The 16,796-nt window shown below is 40.3% G+C and overlaps 2 protein-coding genes across 2 annotated transcripts in view; both read left to right on the forward strand.

Moving 5' to 3' along the window:
- SCP2 (sterol carrier protein 2) overlaps positions 1–16,796 on the forward strand; it is a 981,293-nt gene that overhangs the window by 622,706 nt on the left and 341,791 nt on the right. The window lies entirely within an intron of this gene.
- The window catches only part of ZYG11B (zyg-11 family member B, cell cycle regulator), a 75,433-nt gene continuing 64,710 nt past the window's right edge, over positions 6,074–16,796 (forward strand). Inside the window, exon 1 of the mRNA XM_069591880.1 lies at positions 6,074–6,291. Coding sequence (XP_069447981.1) covers positions 6,262–6,291 — 30 coding nt within the window. The 5' untranslated portion in view covers positions 6,074–6,261. The remainder of the gene's footprint in view (positions 6,292–16,796) is intronic.

The raw sequence follows: 16,796 nt of genomic DNA on the forward strand, positions 1-16,796 counted from the left end.
CATATTTTCGCCTGGAGAATCCCATGGACAGAGGAGCCTGGAGGGCTATGGTCCACTGGGTCGCAAAGAGGCAGACACTACTGTATCGACTGGGCACACACGCACACACCAGTAATTAGGACTCTGCACTTCCACTGCAGGGCTCACAGGTTGGCTCCCTGGTGGGGAAGGTAAGACCCTGTATGCTGTGTCACCAAGAATGAATAACTAAAAATTTTTAAAAATTAATAATAAAAAAGTCCTTGTGACTTAAATATTCTGAACAATTTTTTTAATTCCCGGATCCAAGGGAATAGTAATTTAAAAAGTTGATAAATACCGCCACCAGGGGACTTCCCTGGTGGACCAGTGGCTAACACTCCATGCTCCCAATGAAGGGGGCCCAGATTCGATCCCTGGATGAGAGAACTGGGTTCCATACGCTGCAACTAAAGATTCTGCATCTGCAACTGAGACCTGGAGTTGCCAAACAAATAAATAAATATTTTTTAAAAAAATACCACTACTGAACTGTCCTCCATAAAAGTTGTTTGAATTTACACTCCCACCAACAAAATATGAGTTCAGTTCAGTTCAGTTGCTCAGTCGTGTCTGACTCTTTGCAACCCCATGAATTGCAGCATGCCAGGCCTCCCTGTCCATCACCATCTCCCGGAGTTCACTCAGACTCACATCCATCGAGTCCGTGATGCCATCCAGCCATATCATCCTCTGTCGTCCCCTTCTCCTCCTGCCCCCAATCCCTCCCAGCATCAGAGTCTTTTCCAATGAGTCAACTCTTTGCATGAGGTGGCCAAAGTACTGGAGCTTCAGCTTTAGCATCATTCCTTCCAAAGAAATCCCAGGGTTGATCTCCTTCAGAATGGACTGGTTGGATCTCCTTGTAGTCCAAGGGACTCTCAAGAGTCTTCTCCAACACCACAGTTAAAACACATCAATTCTTCGGCCCTCAGCCTTCTTCACAGTCCAACTCTCACATCCATACATGACCAGTGGAAAAACCATACCCTTGACTAGACGGACCTTAGTCGGCAAAGTAATGTCTCTGCTCTTGAATATAATATCTAGGTTGGTCATAACTTTTCTTCCAAGGAGTAAGCGTCTTTTAATTTCATGGCTGCAGTCACCATCTGCAGTGATTTTGGAGCCCCCAAAAATAAAGTCTGCCACTGTTTCCACTGTTTCCCCATCTATTTCCCATGAAGTGATGGGACCAGATGCCATGATCTTCGTTTTCTGAATGTTGAGCTTTAAGCCAACTTTTTCACTCTTCTCTTTTACTTTCATCAAGAGGCTTTTTAGTTCCTCTTCACTTTCTGCCATAAGGGTGGTGTCATCTGTATATCTGAGGTTATTGATATTTCTCCCGGCAGTCTTGATTCCAGCTTGTGTTTTTGAAGAAAAACAGCGTTTCTCATGATGTACTCTGCATAGAAGTTAAATAAGCATGGTGACAATATACAGCCTTGATGTACTCCTTTTCCTATTTGGAAAATGTGAGAGTACCTGTTAAAACCACCACTACCACCACCACACAGTCTTATGAGTCTTATAGATCCTTGTTAATCTGATGGGTGAAAAATAATATTTCAAAAAAATTCTAATTTACATTTCTCTTATCCTGGGCAAAAGTGAGCATTTAAGAGCCATTGCTATTAACATCTCTTTTTCTGTGACTATTAGGTCACATCTTTGCACTTTTTCCTCTTGGATTTTGGTTCTTATAGATTTAATCTTTTTATGTAAATATGACAATCACCCATTTTCTTATGATACAAACTGCAAATACATATATATACATATATATTTATATATAGTCATTTTCATCTCATGCTTCTTATGGTGGTTTTTGCATTACAGATAATTTTTATTTCCAGACAGTTGTATTTATCCATCTTTTATAGCATCTACATTTTGTTTTGTACTTTAAAAGATATTCCTCACTTTGAGATTATAAAAACTGCCATGGTCCCTTCAAAAACATTTTGATTTCTTTTCTTTCCTTTTTAAAATCGTTGATATATTTTAAATTTCTCTTGAATAGTGAGGTGTAGGTCCAAGTTAAATTTTTCTAAATGGCTGTCCATTTATTGTAACACCCAAAATAGTGCCACTTTTTTTTTTACTGACTTGAAATTTTACCTTTATCATACAAAATTATCAAGTATATTTGGATGTACTTTTGGACTTTCTGTTCTATTTCATTGAATAGAGGTCAGCTGTGGCTCCATTCTTCATTGATGGCAGAGTCCTGATTTTTTTATGGTGATTTTCCACCACTACCATTGGTTTCTTTTCTTTCCTTTTAAAAATCATTGATATATTTTAAATATATTTAAAATTGGGTCTTCAGGGAAGGTGATCTTCAGATTGAACACAGATAATAAATCATTATTGGTCTAAGCTAATACTAGTGGCCTTCTTTCTTTTTAAAAATATTTATTTATTTACTTGGCTGCTCTGGGTCTTAGTTTCAGCATGCGGGATCTAGTTCCCCAACCAGGTATCAAATCCAGGCCCCCTACACTGGGAACTCAGAGTCTTATCCACTGGATCACCAGGGAAATCCCTCCCTTTTCTATTTGTTGGTTTATGCATGGCCAATAGGCTTGAGAAGAACCATATTGAATGGCTACTAGGAATAATAAAAATCTATTATACATACAAAGGGGGATGTTTACAAGTTGCCAGTTGGATGTATAAGTCTGAAATTCAGAAAAGAGGTCTGGAAATGGAGGTGTCCTTTGGGGGATTATCACTACTTAGATTGTATTTTTAAAAAATGTGATAGGATATGATTATCAAGGAGTGAGCATAAATGGAAAAGGCAAGAGGTCAAAGTATTGAGCCCTGGGACACTGCAGTACTTAGAGGTCAGAGAAACATGGAGAGATGAAGAGCAGCCAGTAAGGCATAAGAAGAACCAAGGGAATGGAGTGTCATGTGGGCAAGGAGGAAGAATTGATTAGCTAAGTCTACTGCTCTTGGTATGTAAAGTAACAATGACCATGGATTTTTGTGAGTAAATGGATGTCACTGGTGTCTTTTGACAAGAGCATTTCAGTGGAGTGGCGGAGGGGAAAGCCCAACTGGACAGGGTCCCATAGGAGATGGGAGACAGGAAGTGAAGACAGTATAGTACTGGCCACCTTTGTGAGACATTTTGCTGTGAAAAAGAGCAGAGAAATGGGGTAATGGTTGGAGGATCAAGCCCAGTCAAGAGGGTTTTTGTTTTGTTTTAAGATGGAAGAAATAAATTTATTTCGGTATGCCAATGGGAAAGAAAAACCATGATGTAGATGCGGAGAACTGCTGGATAGATGACTTGAAGAAAGTGAAACAGCAGCGTGGCACTGTCCTACTCAAAGTGTGATCTGTGTGCTAGTGATGGCCCACAAAAGTTTGTCACCAGTTTGGGACAGAAATTGAGAGCAAATATTTAGAAACTTTTATAACAATTTGACAGAAATTTTATGTCTATCAAATCTAATAACAGCAACAAAAAAATCTGACCTGGAGTGGCCAAATTCACAGAGATAGAAAGTAACATGGTGGTTGTTATGATCTGAGGTGAGGAGGAAATGAAGAGTTATTGTTTAAAGAGTTCAGAGATTCGGTTTTGCAGGATGACAAGAACTCTGGAGCTGGATGATGGTTGCTGCTGCTGCTGCTGCTGCTAAGTCGCTTCAGTCGTGTCCGACTGTGCAACCCCATAGACGGCAGCCGACCAGGCTCCTCCGTCCCTGGGATTCTCCAGGCAAGAACACTGGAGTGGGTTGCCATTTCCTTCTCCAATGCCTGAAAATGAAAAGTGAAAGTTAAGTCGCTCAGTCTTATGGTAGCACAATAATGTGAAGGTATTTAATGCCACTGAACTCTATACTTAAGAAAGGTTGGGAGGGTTAAAAAAAAACAACAACTTTATTTGGGCTTGCATTTTTGTATGTCTGTTTTTAAAATTTAATTTTTCTAGCAATTAATTTTTTATCACTGCTGCTGCTGCTGCTAAATCGCTTCAGTCGTGTCCGACTCTGTGCGACCCCAGAGATGGCAGCCCACCAGGCTCCGCCGTCCCTGGGATTCTATTCTATAAAAATATAGGTTTACGGCTAACTGGGGGGAGAAAACAAGTCTTTTTGCACAGATAGTGTGAGAAGAACTGAGGAGGGTTTGACCTTAGCTAACAGGTAAATAGTTCCTTTGTAATTAACAAAGGAAGGCAGGGTGTAACAGCACGGTCAGGAGCACAGCAGAGGTACAGGTAGGTTGGAGGTCATGGCGGTGGTGGGAACCTAGAGATGTTTTCTTTTGCTTGCTTCATTTTCACAGTAAATTGGAAATGAAATCATCAGGTAAGCGAGAAGCTTTGGGAGTTTGAAGAGAGATCTTTGACATAGTCACCCAGTGGGGAGGGGGAGTGTGATGGAACTGGATAAATGTAGTAGGAGAGCCAAGAATTAAGGGTTTATTTGACAATAATGATATTGAATTGTAGGTGGAGGTCAGTCAGTATGATTTCAGAATTTTCTCCACTCTACCCCATTTTGCTGCAGGTTTAGGATTAAAGTTTCCTTAGGTGAGTACAGGGAACAGAAAGAATTAGAGAACTGAAGGTGAATACCTAGGAAAGATTTTCACAACCGATGTAGAAGCTAAGCTGTTCATGAAAGGAAATGAGGATACAAGATAGTGTGAAGAACAGTGAAAAATGTATTAGGACAGTGGGTTCTGAGTCTTGGTGGACTTGATCAGTTTTGGAGCTGAGTATTAGAAGAAGTGAGCTAGAAAAGAAGGAGGTTGAGGTGGGAGAGTTGGTGATTAAAACTGAGATTATATTAATAGATTTCAGCACTAGCTGGAATCAAGATTGCTGGGAGAAATATCTACCTCAGATATGCAGATGACATCACCCTTATTGCAGAAAGCAAAGAAGAACTAAAGAGCGTCTTGGTGAAAGTGAAAGAAGAGAGTGAAAAAATTGGCTTGTAATTCAACATTCAGAAAACTAAAAGCATGGCATCTGGTTCCATCACTTCATGGCAAATAGATGGGAAAGCAATGGAAACAGTGACAGGCTTTATTTTCTTGGGCTCCAAAATCACTGCAGATGGTGACTGCAGCCATGAAATTAAAAGACACTTGCTCCTTGGAAGAAAGGTTATGACCAACCTAGATAGCATATTAAAAAGCAGAGACATTAATTTGCTATCAAAGGTCCGTCTAGTCAAAGCTATGGTTTTTTCAGTAGTCATGTATGGATATGAGAGCTGGACTATAAAGAAAGCTGAGCACTTAAGAACTGATGCTTTTGAACTGTGGTGTTGGAGAAGCCTCTTGAGAGTCCCTTGGACTGCAAGGAGATCCAACCAGTCCATCCTAAAGGAGATCAGTCCTGGGTGCTCATTGGAAGGACTGATGCTGAAGCTGAAACTCCAATACTTTGGCCACCTGAAACAAAGAGCTGACTCATTTGAAAAAACCCTGATGTTGGGAAAGATTGAGGGCGGGAGGAGAAGGCGGGAGGATGAGATAGTTGGATGGGATCGTCGACTCAAAGCACATAAGTTTGAGTAAACTCCAGGGAGGCCTAGTGTGCTGCAGTTCACAGGGTCGCCAAGAGTCGGACACGACTGAGCGACAGAACTGAACTGAACTACAGTTATTGGAAATAAGAACAAAAGTTATGAGCAGGGAAATGAAAAGCTGATCAAGGGTGGTCCCTAGTGGAGAGAACCATGAGAAGTTAGGGCATTGGAGGTATAATCTGAAATAACTGAAATGATCAAGAATTATGATAATGGTAATTAATGACAATGAACCAGAAACACAGCGATCTGTAGGTTACCGAAGAGAGTGACTGCTCTAGTCTCCTGTTAGGACGTGTATTTAAAGTTTTTATGTTTAAAGCTCTGGTTATTTGTGGAAGTACAGCTCCTTTAAAAGCCTGGGAGCGCAAAAAGCCACAGAACCAGAGCTGTGCGCGAGCTTTTGTAGGGACTCCTCCGCCGAGACTGCGCAGTGAGAGCGGAGGCGGGGCCAATCGTGGGCTCGCGGACGAGGGCGGGGCTTTGGGGGCGGAGTCTGAGCTCCGGGTTGGGCTGCGGCTGCGGCTGCTGCACTTCCAGCTTCTGAGGCCAGGAGGCCGAGGCCTGGGCCCAGCCCGGAGCCGCCGCTCGTCGGAGCCTCCTGGAGCCCCCGCGCAGGCTCAGCCTGGGGGCGGGCTCAGGCCCGGCCCGCCGCGGAACCCAGGACAGAGGCTGCATGCCCGAGGACCAGGCCGGCGCAGCCATGGTGAGAGAGCTAGGCCTGCCCGAGCCGCGGCCGCCCGCCGCCCGCCACTCTGGCCCCCGCGGGCCTGCCCTCCCCAACTCTGATGCCCCGTGCTCCTGCCTTTACCTCCCTTCCTTGTTACCTACCCCTGACTGATCCGCTCCTTCTTCCCCTTGTGCCCTGGCCACCTGCTGGGGTAACACCCCCCCCCACACACACACCCTCTGCATCTCTCTCCACTCGGTGACATCCCCCCCCTTTTTAAGTCACCCCCCAGTGACAGCCTCTTTCGCATTCCCCTTTGCCTCCCCCTCCTCGTCCTTTAATCCGACCTTCCTTTTCTCCTCTATGGTTTTGCCTTGTTCTCTCTTTCGGGATCTCTACACCGTCCTTCGGTTTCCTCCCTCCTTTTTGCTCCTGGTCTTTGCTCTCGCTACTTGCCCCCTTCCATCATTTTATCTCCTCTCCGTATCCTTTATCCCCTTCGTCCTCCACCATCCTACATTTCCTCTCCCCCTTATTGGATGTCCTCTCTTCCGCGCTCTCACAGCTGTCCCCATTTCCTTCTACGGGATTCAAGGGTCTAAGCAGGAACAATTTGAGGGCGGTTGCTTCCCAGGAGCTGTTGGGCGGGCAGATAGGGAGTCAGAGGCTTTCTTCCTTTTCTTTTTTGTCGAGGGAAGGGAGTAGATTGGAGAGAGCTTGCAAGCCTGATTACCTAATGTCTTTGCAAAAACTGAGTGATAGAGTGTTTTGGAGCGGCGGAGTGAGACGTGGGGTGCGGGTCGGCATGCATACTATGGCCTTATGAGATATCTAGCTTTTTGATAGAAGTAACTTAAAATGTTTTAAATTGAATATTTATTTTGAGCATCTTTTATTGTGAAAGTATAGTTTGGGAAATTTAAAAATATTTATTTACAGGCTTTTTTTGTTACTCAGAACAAATGGTTTGTTTTTGTTTGGAGACTGGGACCAGGGCATCTGGAGATGGAAGATCAGCTTGGCAGTCAGTTTGTGACAGTCTCCTTAGTATCTCTATTATCTTCATTTGTTTTACCCTCTCTGCTTTTAGTTGGGAGAGCCTTACATTTGCAGATTTCCTCTCTTCTTCCTGTTTGAAGCTTCAGTGGGTCTTTCATTGAGTTGGGTTACACATGGTTTGCAGTTCATTTGATTAATCCGTTGCTCCAGCATATGCAGCAATCTAAATTTCGGTCTCTGGGAGGAATAAGACATTCTAGTCAAAGTCGTGGTAATTATGTTCTCCTAGGAGGATAGTCACTTCTGTTTTTTTCCCTATTTTTTGAAGAGTGGTTCAAAGTTACTTAATTTGTGAACTTTCTCTAACTCACTGACTCTGGATTTTTAGATGGTCATTCTCCAGTGTCTGCCTGCACAACAACCCTTCACATTCACAACCCATCGCACAGCTATTGTATGTTAATCTGTTTCTTCCCCTGTAATGTGAGTTCTACACAGTTACTATGCCTTACTCCAGTTATTCCCAGTGCCCAGGCAAAGTAGGTACTTGAAATGATTTCACTTTATGGTCTCATTTTTCCTCTCTGACAAATGTGATCTTGAACTGAAATTTGAGAAAACTAGTGGGCTACTCAGAAAGAGTGAGTTTGAGATTCTTATTTTTGGTGCAGAAAGGAAATTTATTAAGATGTGACCTTTTCAGAATAAAGAGCTGTCCCAACAAATACACCAAGTGGCTAGATTTTTGAAAGTGCTAGCCTTCCCACAGAGAGTGAATGTATGAGTACAGAGGGAGAAGTTATAAACTCCTTTTTGGGGGTTTAGGATCCAAGTGTTCCATTTGATCTGGGCTTGAAAAGTGAATAGGGTTTATATAGATAGTTTTGGGTAGGGGAAGAATGTTGTGAATGTGAATAGAAAGTAATGAAGATGTATTGTAGGTAGTAGGATTACTTTTATGTGGCATGAAGAATGCAGGAATGAGGATGTGTAGTAGGAAATGAGACTAGAATTAGATATATTAGACATGGTTATGGTTTAGACTGTTTCGAACTAACTGGATTTTTCCTTGTTAAAATACATACACACAGTGTAAAAATATATGTATGCGAGAGTTGAAGAGAAGGCAAAATTTTATCTTATTGTGAGCTAAAAATTATTTGTAGAGGCTACTTAAAAAATTTTCCTGGTGTAATAGGTGTAATAGGCACTCAATAAATAGAACCAAATATTGTGATAAAGCTTTGTGCTTTATATTTTTCAAAATTTTCATTGTTAGGTTGTGTTTTGAATAGTTGATGTATCTAAGACAGGGATTCTCAGATTTTATCATGAATCAGAATTACCTGGAGGGCTTGTGGTCTGCCACTTCTAGAGTTTGATTTATTAGGTCTGGAGTAGGACCTGAGAGTTTGCATTTCTACCAAGTACCATGTCATGCCGGTGTTCCTGAACTATAAGCCACATTTTTGAGAACCACTGGTTTAAGATGTAGTCCTTTTTATTCATCTAACAGTTTCTGGACTGCCATTGACTGGTGACATTGAGGATATTGCAAGTAATAAAACGGATGTGGTCTCCGCTTTTTTGTACGTTTTGTCTGTGGACAGTATAGGATCAAGCAAAGAGAGTAGTTATAAATGTGAAGAGTGCTAAAAAAGGAAAAGTGGCAGGATCATGATATGGGAAAGTTAGGGATGGCTTCCCAGAGGGTCTTACTTTTAGGGGAAACCTAAGGGACTAAATGACAGGAGTTGAGTTGTGTTGTAGGAAACCTGTTTAGAAGGAATAGCATATGTGAATGACCTAGTCCTGTCTCTTGCCTGCTTAACTGCATATCTTGGAGTTCTCAGCTCAAGAGAGTCAGGGAAACCCCAACTCCCCTGCCTACTCATCAAAACAAAAACACCGCGAAGTCACACACTTCCGTCATGTCAGTCTCTTTGATAGAATACACATCAATTGTAATTTTATATTTCTGGCTATGATTTTTCAGTTAATATCTGTCTCTGCCTTCAGATTATAAAAATCATTGATACAGAAGTGACTTGACTAGCTTCTAAGGGCCAGGTGATGTTCTAGGCATTGTGGTTAAAGTGGTTAAAAAAAAGAAAAGACAATAAACAAATATATTATGAGAATAGTTGCAAATGCTAAGAAGAAATAAAATCAGGGTAAGGTATAAAATTAAATATATTTGTGTGTGGAACTATTTCAAATGATATAGTTAGGCAGCAGCATTAATAGCTGCTATTTACTAAACATGGCTGTGCATAAGACCTGTTTTGTGTCTCATATTGTGTCTTTAACACCTAAATAGTGCCTGATGCATAACATGTGCTTAATAAATATTTGTTGAATGGATGGCTGACTTTGGGAAGGATCAGAAAGTCAGGTAGACTTTGTTGAGAAAGACCATTTCAGTTAGAGTTTTACCTTTTGAGGGTTTATTGGATAAGAGTTTGAGAAGGAAAGCTATTCTTGGCAAAGGGACTGATTTGAGCATAGAAGCTGAAACCGAAGGAGGCGTGATGTATGTGGGGAAATGCCTGCCGACGGGTTTGTTTCCTGGTCCTGGAAGAGCCCACATGCCACGGAGCACTTAAGCCCATGCGCCACAACTGTTAAGACTGTGTTCTAAAGCCTGGAAGCTGGAACACTGAAGCCCACAAGCCCTAGAGCCTGTGCTCTGCGCAAGAGAAGCCACAGCAGTGAGAAGCCTACGCACTGGCAACTAGAGAGTGGCCCCTGCTTGCTGCAACTAGAGAAAAATAAAAGCCCTTGCAGCAACAAAGACCCACATATTCAAAAATAAAAATTAATTAATTAAAAAAAATACATAAGAACTGACTTTTAACCTTAAATTAGGAATTCTTGCTCTTTTGTACTTTAAAAATCAGTAGGTCTTTTTTTAAAATTACTTTTTATTTGACTATAGTTGATTTACAATATTGTGTTAGTTTCTGCTGTACAGCAAAGTTAATCAGTTATACATAGATTTTTTGTTTTTTTTAGATTCCTTACCCATATAGTTCCCTGTGCTATACAGTAGGTCCTTATTATAGTAGTGTGTATATGTCCATCCTAATTTCCCAATTTACCCCTCCCCCTTTCCCTGATGGTAACCATCAGAATGTTTTCAGTATCTGTTACTCTATTTCTGTTTTATAAAGAAGTTATATATACCATTTTTTAAGATTACTTGAGCACTATTATATGAAATTTGTCTTTCTCTGACTTATTTCACTCAGTATGACAATCTCTAGGTCCAGCCATGTTGCTGCAAATGGCATTATTTGGTTATTTTTTATGGTTGAGTAATATTGCTTTGTATCTGTATAATACATATTATATGTGTATTGTACATATAAAGATATAAAAATATCTTCTTTATTCATTTGTCCATGGACACTTAGGTTGCTTCCATGTTCTGGCTATTGTAAATAGCGCTGCAGTGAACACTGCGGTGCATGTACCTTTTTGAGTTATAGTTTTCTCCAGATATATGCCAAAGAGTGAGATTGTTGGATTATATGCCAGCACTATTTTTAGTTTTTTAAGGAACCTCCAGTCTGTTTTCTATGACTGCACCAATGCATTCCCACCAGCAGTGTAGGAGGGTTTTTCTTTTCTCCACACCCTTTCCACCATTTATTGTTTGTAGATTTTTTGATGATGGCTAGTCTGACTGGTGTGAGATGATACCTCATTGTGGTTTTGATTTGCGTTTCTCTAATAATTAGTGATGTTGAACATCTTTTCCTGTGCTTTTTGGCCATCTGTGTGTCTTGTTTGGAGAAGTGTGTGTTTAGATCTTCCATCTGTTTTTTGATTAGATTGTTTTTTTTTTTTTTAATATTGAGCTGCATGAGCTCTTTGTATATTTTGGAGGTTAATCCTTTGTCAGTTACTTTGTTTTGCTTTTGGTTTCCTTGGTTGTGCAAAAGCTTTTAAGTTTAATTAGGTCCTATTTGCTTATTTTTGTTTTGATTTTCATTACTCTGAGCAGTAGATAAGTAAAAATTAGTAGGTTTTTCTAATTTTTCTATTTTTTTTTCTAAATGACAAAATAAAAAAAATGCTTCCAGGCTGCTGCTTACAAGCTTGTCTCCACAAATAAAACATTGGAAGTACAGATATTGCAGTAGTGCTTAGTCACTTAGTTGTGTCCGGCTCTTTGCAACCCCATGGACTGTAGCCCTCCAGGCTCCTCTATCCATGAGACTCTCCAGGCAAGAATACTAGGATAGGTTGCCATTTCCTTCTCCAGGGGATCTTCCTGACCCAGGGATCTAACCCGGGTCTCCCGCATTGTAGATGGATTCTTTACCATCGGAGCCACCAGGAAGTATGGTTAGTTTACTTCTAATATTGAAAATCCAAATTGGATAGAATTATCATCACATTTATTTTTTCAATACTTAAAAATACTGAGATATCTTGATGTGCCATATAAGAGTCCTGATAAGATAAATGCACTCATTTACTCCTATTTTGTCATCGCAACTTATGTTTCCTGTCTTTCTTTCACCAACAGTTCATTATAAGAATAAAAATAATTTAAAATTACTGTGTTGTTCAGTATGTAACAATTGAGTGTCTGTAATATGATGAGCCTGTTTCCTAATTTCCACTAATTCACACATGTTCAGTAGATAAAATTTTGGATACTCTCAAACTATTCTGTTTTCAAAGGAGAATATTTTAAGTAATTTTTTCATTATATGGTAAAAAAAAATACACAAATCAGTGTCTATTTGTGTATAACTGAGTCACCTTGCAGTACAGCAGAGATTGGTACAACACTGTAAATCAACTATACTTCAATTAAATGAAACTTAAAAAAATACAAAGCAAAATATCAGTGTTGAATTTAATGATTGAGTCATCCTTGAATTAGGAAAGTTTGGCTAGAACACTACTTTTTTCACAGGTTCTGAAGCTAACCCTTAAAACACACCAATAAGTAGCAGAAATAGTCATTATTTGCAGTGGAATAAAAGATATTTTTAATGCTAGTAATTAATAGAGGAAAATGTTAAGACAAAGTTCTTGAGTGCTGGGACATTTATTTAGAGAGCATGATCTCACACATTTAGTGAGCACACAGTATCAGATGATGTATTAATTAATCTTCATAATTCCATGCGGTTGATGATGTTTTCTCAAGGCACAGTTAAGAAAACTGAGACTTAGAGAAATCAGGCAATTATGGTCATATACCGAATAAGTGACTGAACAGGATTCAAGCACAGGTTTGTCTGACCCCTAAGTCTATGCTATTTCAAACACCTTCCCTGGACTCTGAGATTTTCAGAATCTATACTGAATTCAAGCATTTAAAATATTTGTACTATTGTTTCCATTTTAAAAGTAATTTAATATTGAGAGAAAATTGGTCAAAGAGTGTGTATAATTTTATGGTTCTTGATCTGTCTTGCCAAATCACCTTCTGCGAGCATTTGTAGAGTGTCAGATGTTGGTGGCATTCTGTCTTTAGCATTTAGATACCTTTTTCATGTTGAAAAGCTTGAGACACATGACAAGAATATACTTTTAGAACACAATAATTAGGGGAAAAGCCCCAAAGGCTGGTGGAAATCATAATTCTAATAGCATCTGTTGGGCATTGAAAGTGTACATTTCAAGATATTACTGTGTACAGAGCATGCTTGGTATGAATGTAAATTTGTGGATTCTTCACTCCGCAAAAGAAACCTACAGTTTAGGGCCCACTAGTTTACAGTGGTCTTATAGGGCTGCTGCAGCCACACAGATTGTACTGCAACAACACAGGTAGCAACTGTACCTGTGGCCAGCAGTGGGTCTACAAACATCTGTATCCTGTGTACTTGGCAGTGTAAATCAAATCACAGAGTGGGAGTCCAGCAAATAGTTCTGTGCAGTATACGAGGATTCTTAAGATCTAATTCTTTAATGAGCTAATCATTTTATGAGAAAAAGTCCTTGCATTTTATGTTCAGTTATACTGAGCACACATACTGTTTATTATGTCTCTAGTTTTCCTTAGACTCTTCCTTTAGCCTGGAATGCTGTCTGCTTGAGTATTTAACTTTCAAGTTCCTTTTAAGCCCTACCTCCTTTGTGAAGCCTGCATTTACCCTCAGGTAGCCTTGGGCTCCTCTTCTTATGCCTTCCTTGTACATTATATGTGCTTTGGGTACGGGAATTACTGTATGGTGTTAGTATTTTTAATGAGGCTGGCTGTCTCTCCAGATTATGAGCTGTCTGTGGGTAAGTACAGTATTGTGTTTTTTTCAGCTTCGTGTCTTTTTTTTTTTTACAGCTTCGTGTCTTAAACAGTTGACATAATTCCTGATACTGAAAGAATGTGTGTACTTTGTAGAGAATTGCATAAGGTGAATGTTTACTGAGATGTGAGTCATGGAAAAGGGGGAAATAGATGAACACTTCGTACAGGTCCTCTGAGAAGGGGAAAAGAGTTTTGGTGGGTAAGAAATTTTGGATCAGATAGTTTCTCTTACTAGCATAAGTAGTAGTTTTGACCCAGGATAAACATTTCTTTCGAGAGAGTTCATCAGGAAGAGCTGGGGAAGAAGCCAGATGATTTTGAGATGAATTGCAAAGCACTATCCTTTTGTATAAACATTTACAAGTTATTTGTCTATAATTTGTGGAAATATCCTTCCAAAGAATAGAATATTTAAATACAGATAGTAAAGAATCAGTTGTAAATGTAGAGGGGTGGTTAAATTATTTAAACATTTTGTTAACTCTATATAAAGATCTTTTTTCTTTATTCCTATCTCCAGTTCTCCCTTGTATGAACACTTTGCTTAGCTCTCAAAAGCATCTTAATGCATGTTCAATGTCATAGTCTCCTTTTCTAAGGGCATTTTAAAAAAAGTTTCAGTGCTCTTGGTTATGTAATATCAGTTATTTTCTTTCCATAGGCCTTGTAACCTTTGGCAAGTCGTTTCACCTTGCTGTGCCTCCCATTTTAAATCTAAAGTGAAAAGGTTGTATTAAATCCTCTCTCTGTGACCTTTTACACCTGTTAAAAACTGCAGTAAGATTGTAGCATGTTAAAGGTAAATATTTTAGTAAAGTAGGTACGTTCTATTACCTGTAGTGGCAGACGGTTTAATAGGTTTTAATTTCGGGTGAACCTGAACTCTTACCTCCATTAATATACTATTCGACTATTCACAGCGGAAACCCTTCTTTCAATTATGTTAATATTTCCATAGTATGTTAGTATTTTAAAGGCATTTTCATACACATCCCATTTATTCCTCAGTGCCATTTTGTGAGGTAGTCAAGGTAGAGGTTTAGCAGATAAGAAAACTGAGAAGTTAATTTCTTTACCTAAGGTCACACAGCTACTAAATAGCAGAGCTGGGACTGACTGCAAGCCCAGTGCTCTTTCCATTATTAACCCAGCTTCTCTGTTTACCATATTATATTTCAAACTAATGCTAGTAGTTAAGAGGAAAATAATGCTAAAGTATCTCTTTGAGTTACTGATTGCTATGATCTGCTCGTCTGCTAAATGACTGCTGACCTGAATTTTTGTATTGTTTCATGGAATAGCTTTATTACATGAGCTAAGATGGAAGGGAAGGGGATTTATTTACCTTTGCAAGCCTTGATCTTTTGTAGATAGAAATCTAGCTTCTTGCCCTTTAACACAGAGCCCTTTGCCACACTGGCCAAGCCTTGAAGTGATACATGTAAGAAGGTTGCCTTCAGTTCAGTTCAGTTCAGTTCAGTCGCTCAGTCGTGTCCGACTCTTTGCGACCCCATGAACTGCAGCACGCCAGGCCTCCCTGTCCATCACCAACTCCTGGAGTTTACCCAAACTCATGTCCATTGAGTCGGTGATGCCATCCAACCATCCCATCCCCTGTCATCCCCTTCTCCTCCTGCCCTCAATCTTTCCCAGCCTCAGGGTCTTTTTCAATGAGTCAGCTCTTCGTATCAGGTGGCCAAAGTATTGGAGTTTCAGCTTCAACATTAGTCCTTCCAGTGAACACCCAGGACTTATCTCCTTTAGGATGGACTGGTTGGATCTGCTTGCAGTCCAAGATACTCTCAAGAGTCTTCTCCAACACCACAGTTCAAAAGCATCAATTCTTAAGTGCTCAGCTTTCTTTATAGTCCAACTCTCACATCCATGCATGACCACTGGAAAAAGCATAGCCTTGACTAGACGGACCTTTGTTAACAAAGTAATGTCTCTGCTTTTTGATTTAGGTTGGTCATACCTGCAACTTTATTTGGTGTCTAGGGATCTCTGAAGAGTAGTTGGTGGTTTTTGCTTGTTTTTTTTTTTTTTTTTTTCTGGCCATACTGCGTGGCATGTGACCAGGAATCAAACCCATGTCCCCTGCAGTGGAAGCAGGGAGTCCTAACCGTTGGACTGCCAGGGAATTCCCTAGTATTTTTTAAAAAAGAAAATAACTCCCCTCAGTCCATGGCAAATAATTGAAAATACCTGTACCCTTGAGTACAGTATACCTGTGCCTTTACTACTACCACAAGGGGGAAGAAACTCCATAAACTAAAAAGAAATATCCCACGGAGTACTACTAAAACGAGGAGTCAAAGATTGTTTCAATATCTTGAAATGTCTTATATCCATGAAGTCAAATGACACTGTCTGCTTTTAAATCCCATTGTTTAATTTTATTGCTAGACTTGGGACTTAATATTTCTCTCTGAACATATGGTCTCTTTCTCGAGGGGCAAATAAATACTTTAAACACACCTAACAATAAATTTGTGTTGACTGTTCATTTACTCATTCAGTAAACATTCAGTGCCTATCTGTTAGACGTTCTTGTTGGCTCTGGGAATAGAGCAGTGAACAAAACATAGTGTTTGTTTTATGGAGTTTACATTGGATGGTAATAGCTAACGATTATTGAGCATTTATGGCTCCCTTGTTAGCTCAGATGGTGAAGAATCTGCCTGCAGTGTGGGAGACCCGGGTTCGATCCCTGGGTCAAGAAGATCCCCTGGAGAAGGAAATGGCAGCCCACCAGTATTCTCGCCTGGAGCATTTCATGGACAGAGGAGCCTGGCAGGCTACATGGGATCACGTAGAATTGGACGCGACTGATTGACTCACACACACACACTGAGCATTTAATATATGCCAGAACTTGATGTTTTTGAACTGTGGTGTTGGAGAAGACTCTTGAGAGTCCCTTGGACTGCAAGCAGATCCAACCAGTCTATCCAAGGAGATCAGTCCTGGGTGTTCATTGGAAGGACTGATGTTGAAGCTGAAACTCCAGTACTTTGGCCACTTGATGCAGAGAGCTGACTCTTTTGAAAAGACCCTGAGGCTGGGAAAGATTGAGGGCAGGAGGAGAAGGGGACGACAGAGGATGAGATGGTTGGATGGTATCACCGACACAATGGACACGGGTTTGAGTGGACTCTGGGAGTTGGTGATGGACAGGGAGGCCTGGCGTGCTGTGGTTCATGGGGTTGCAAAGAATCAGACACAACTGAGCAACTGAACTGAACTGAGTCACTATTCTAAGTGTCTT

The sequence above is a fragment of the Ovis canadensis genome, chromosome 1, assembly GCF_042477335.2.
Source record: "Ovis canadensis isolate MfBH-ARS-UI-01 breed Bighorn chromosome 1, ARS-UI_OviCan_v2, whole genome shotgun sequence".
In the NCBI taxonomy this organism is placed as follows: Eukaryota; Metazoa; Chordata; class Mammalia; order Artiodactyla; family Bovidae; genus Ovis; species Ovis canadensis.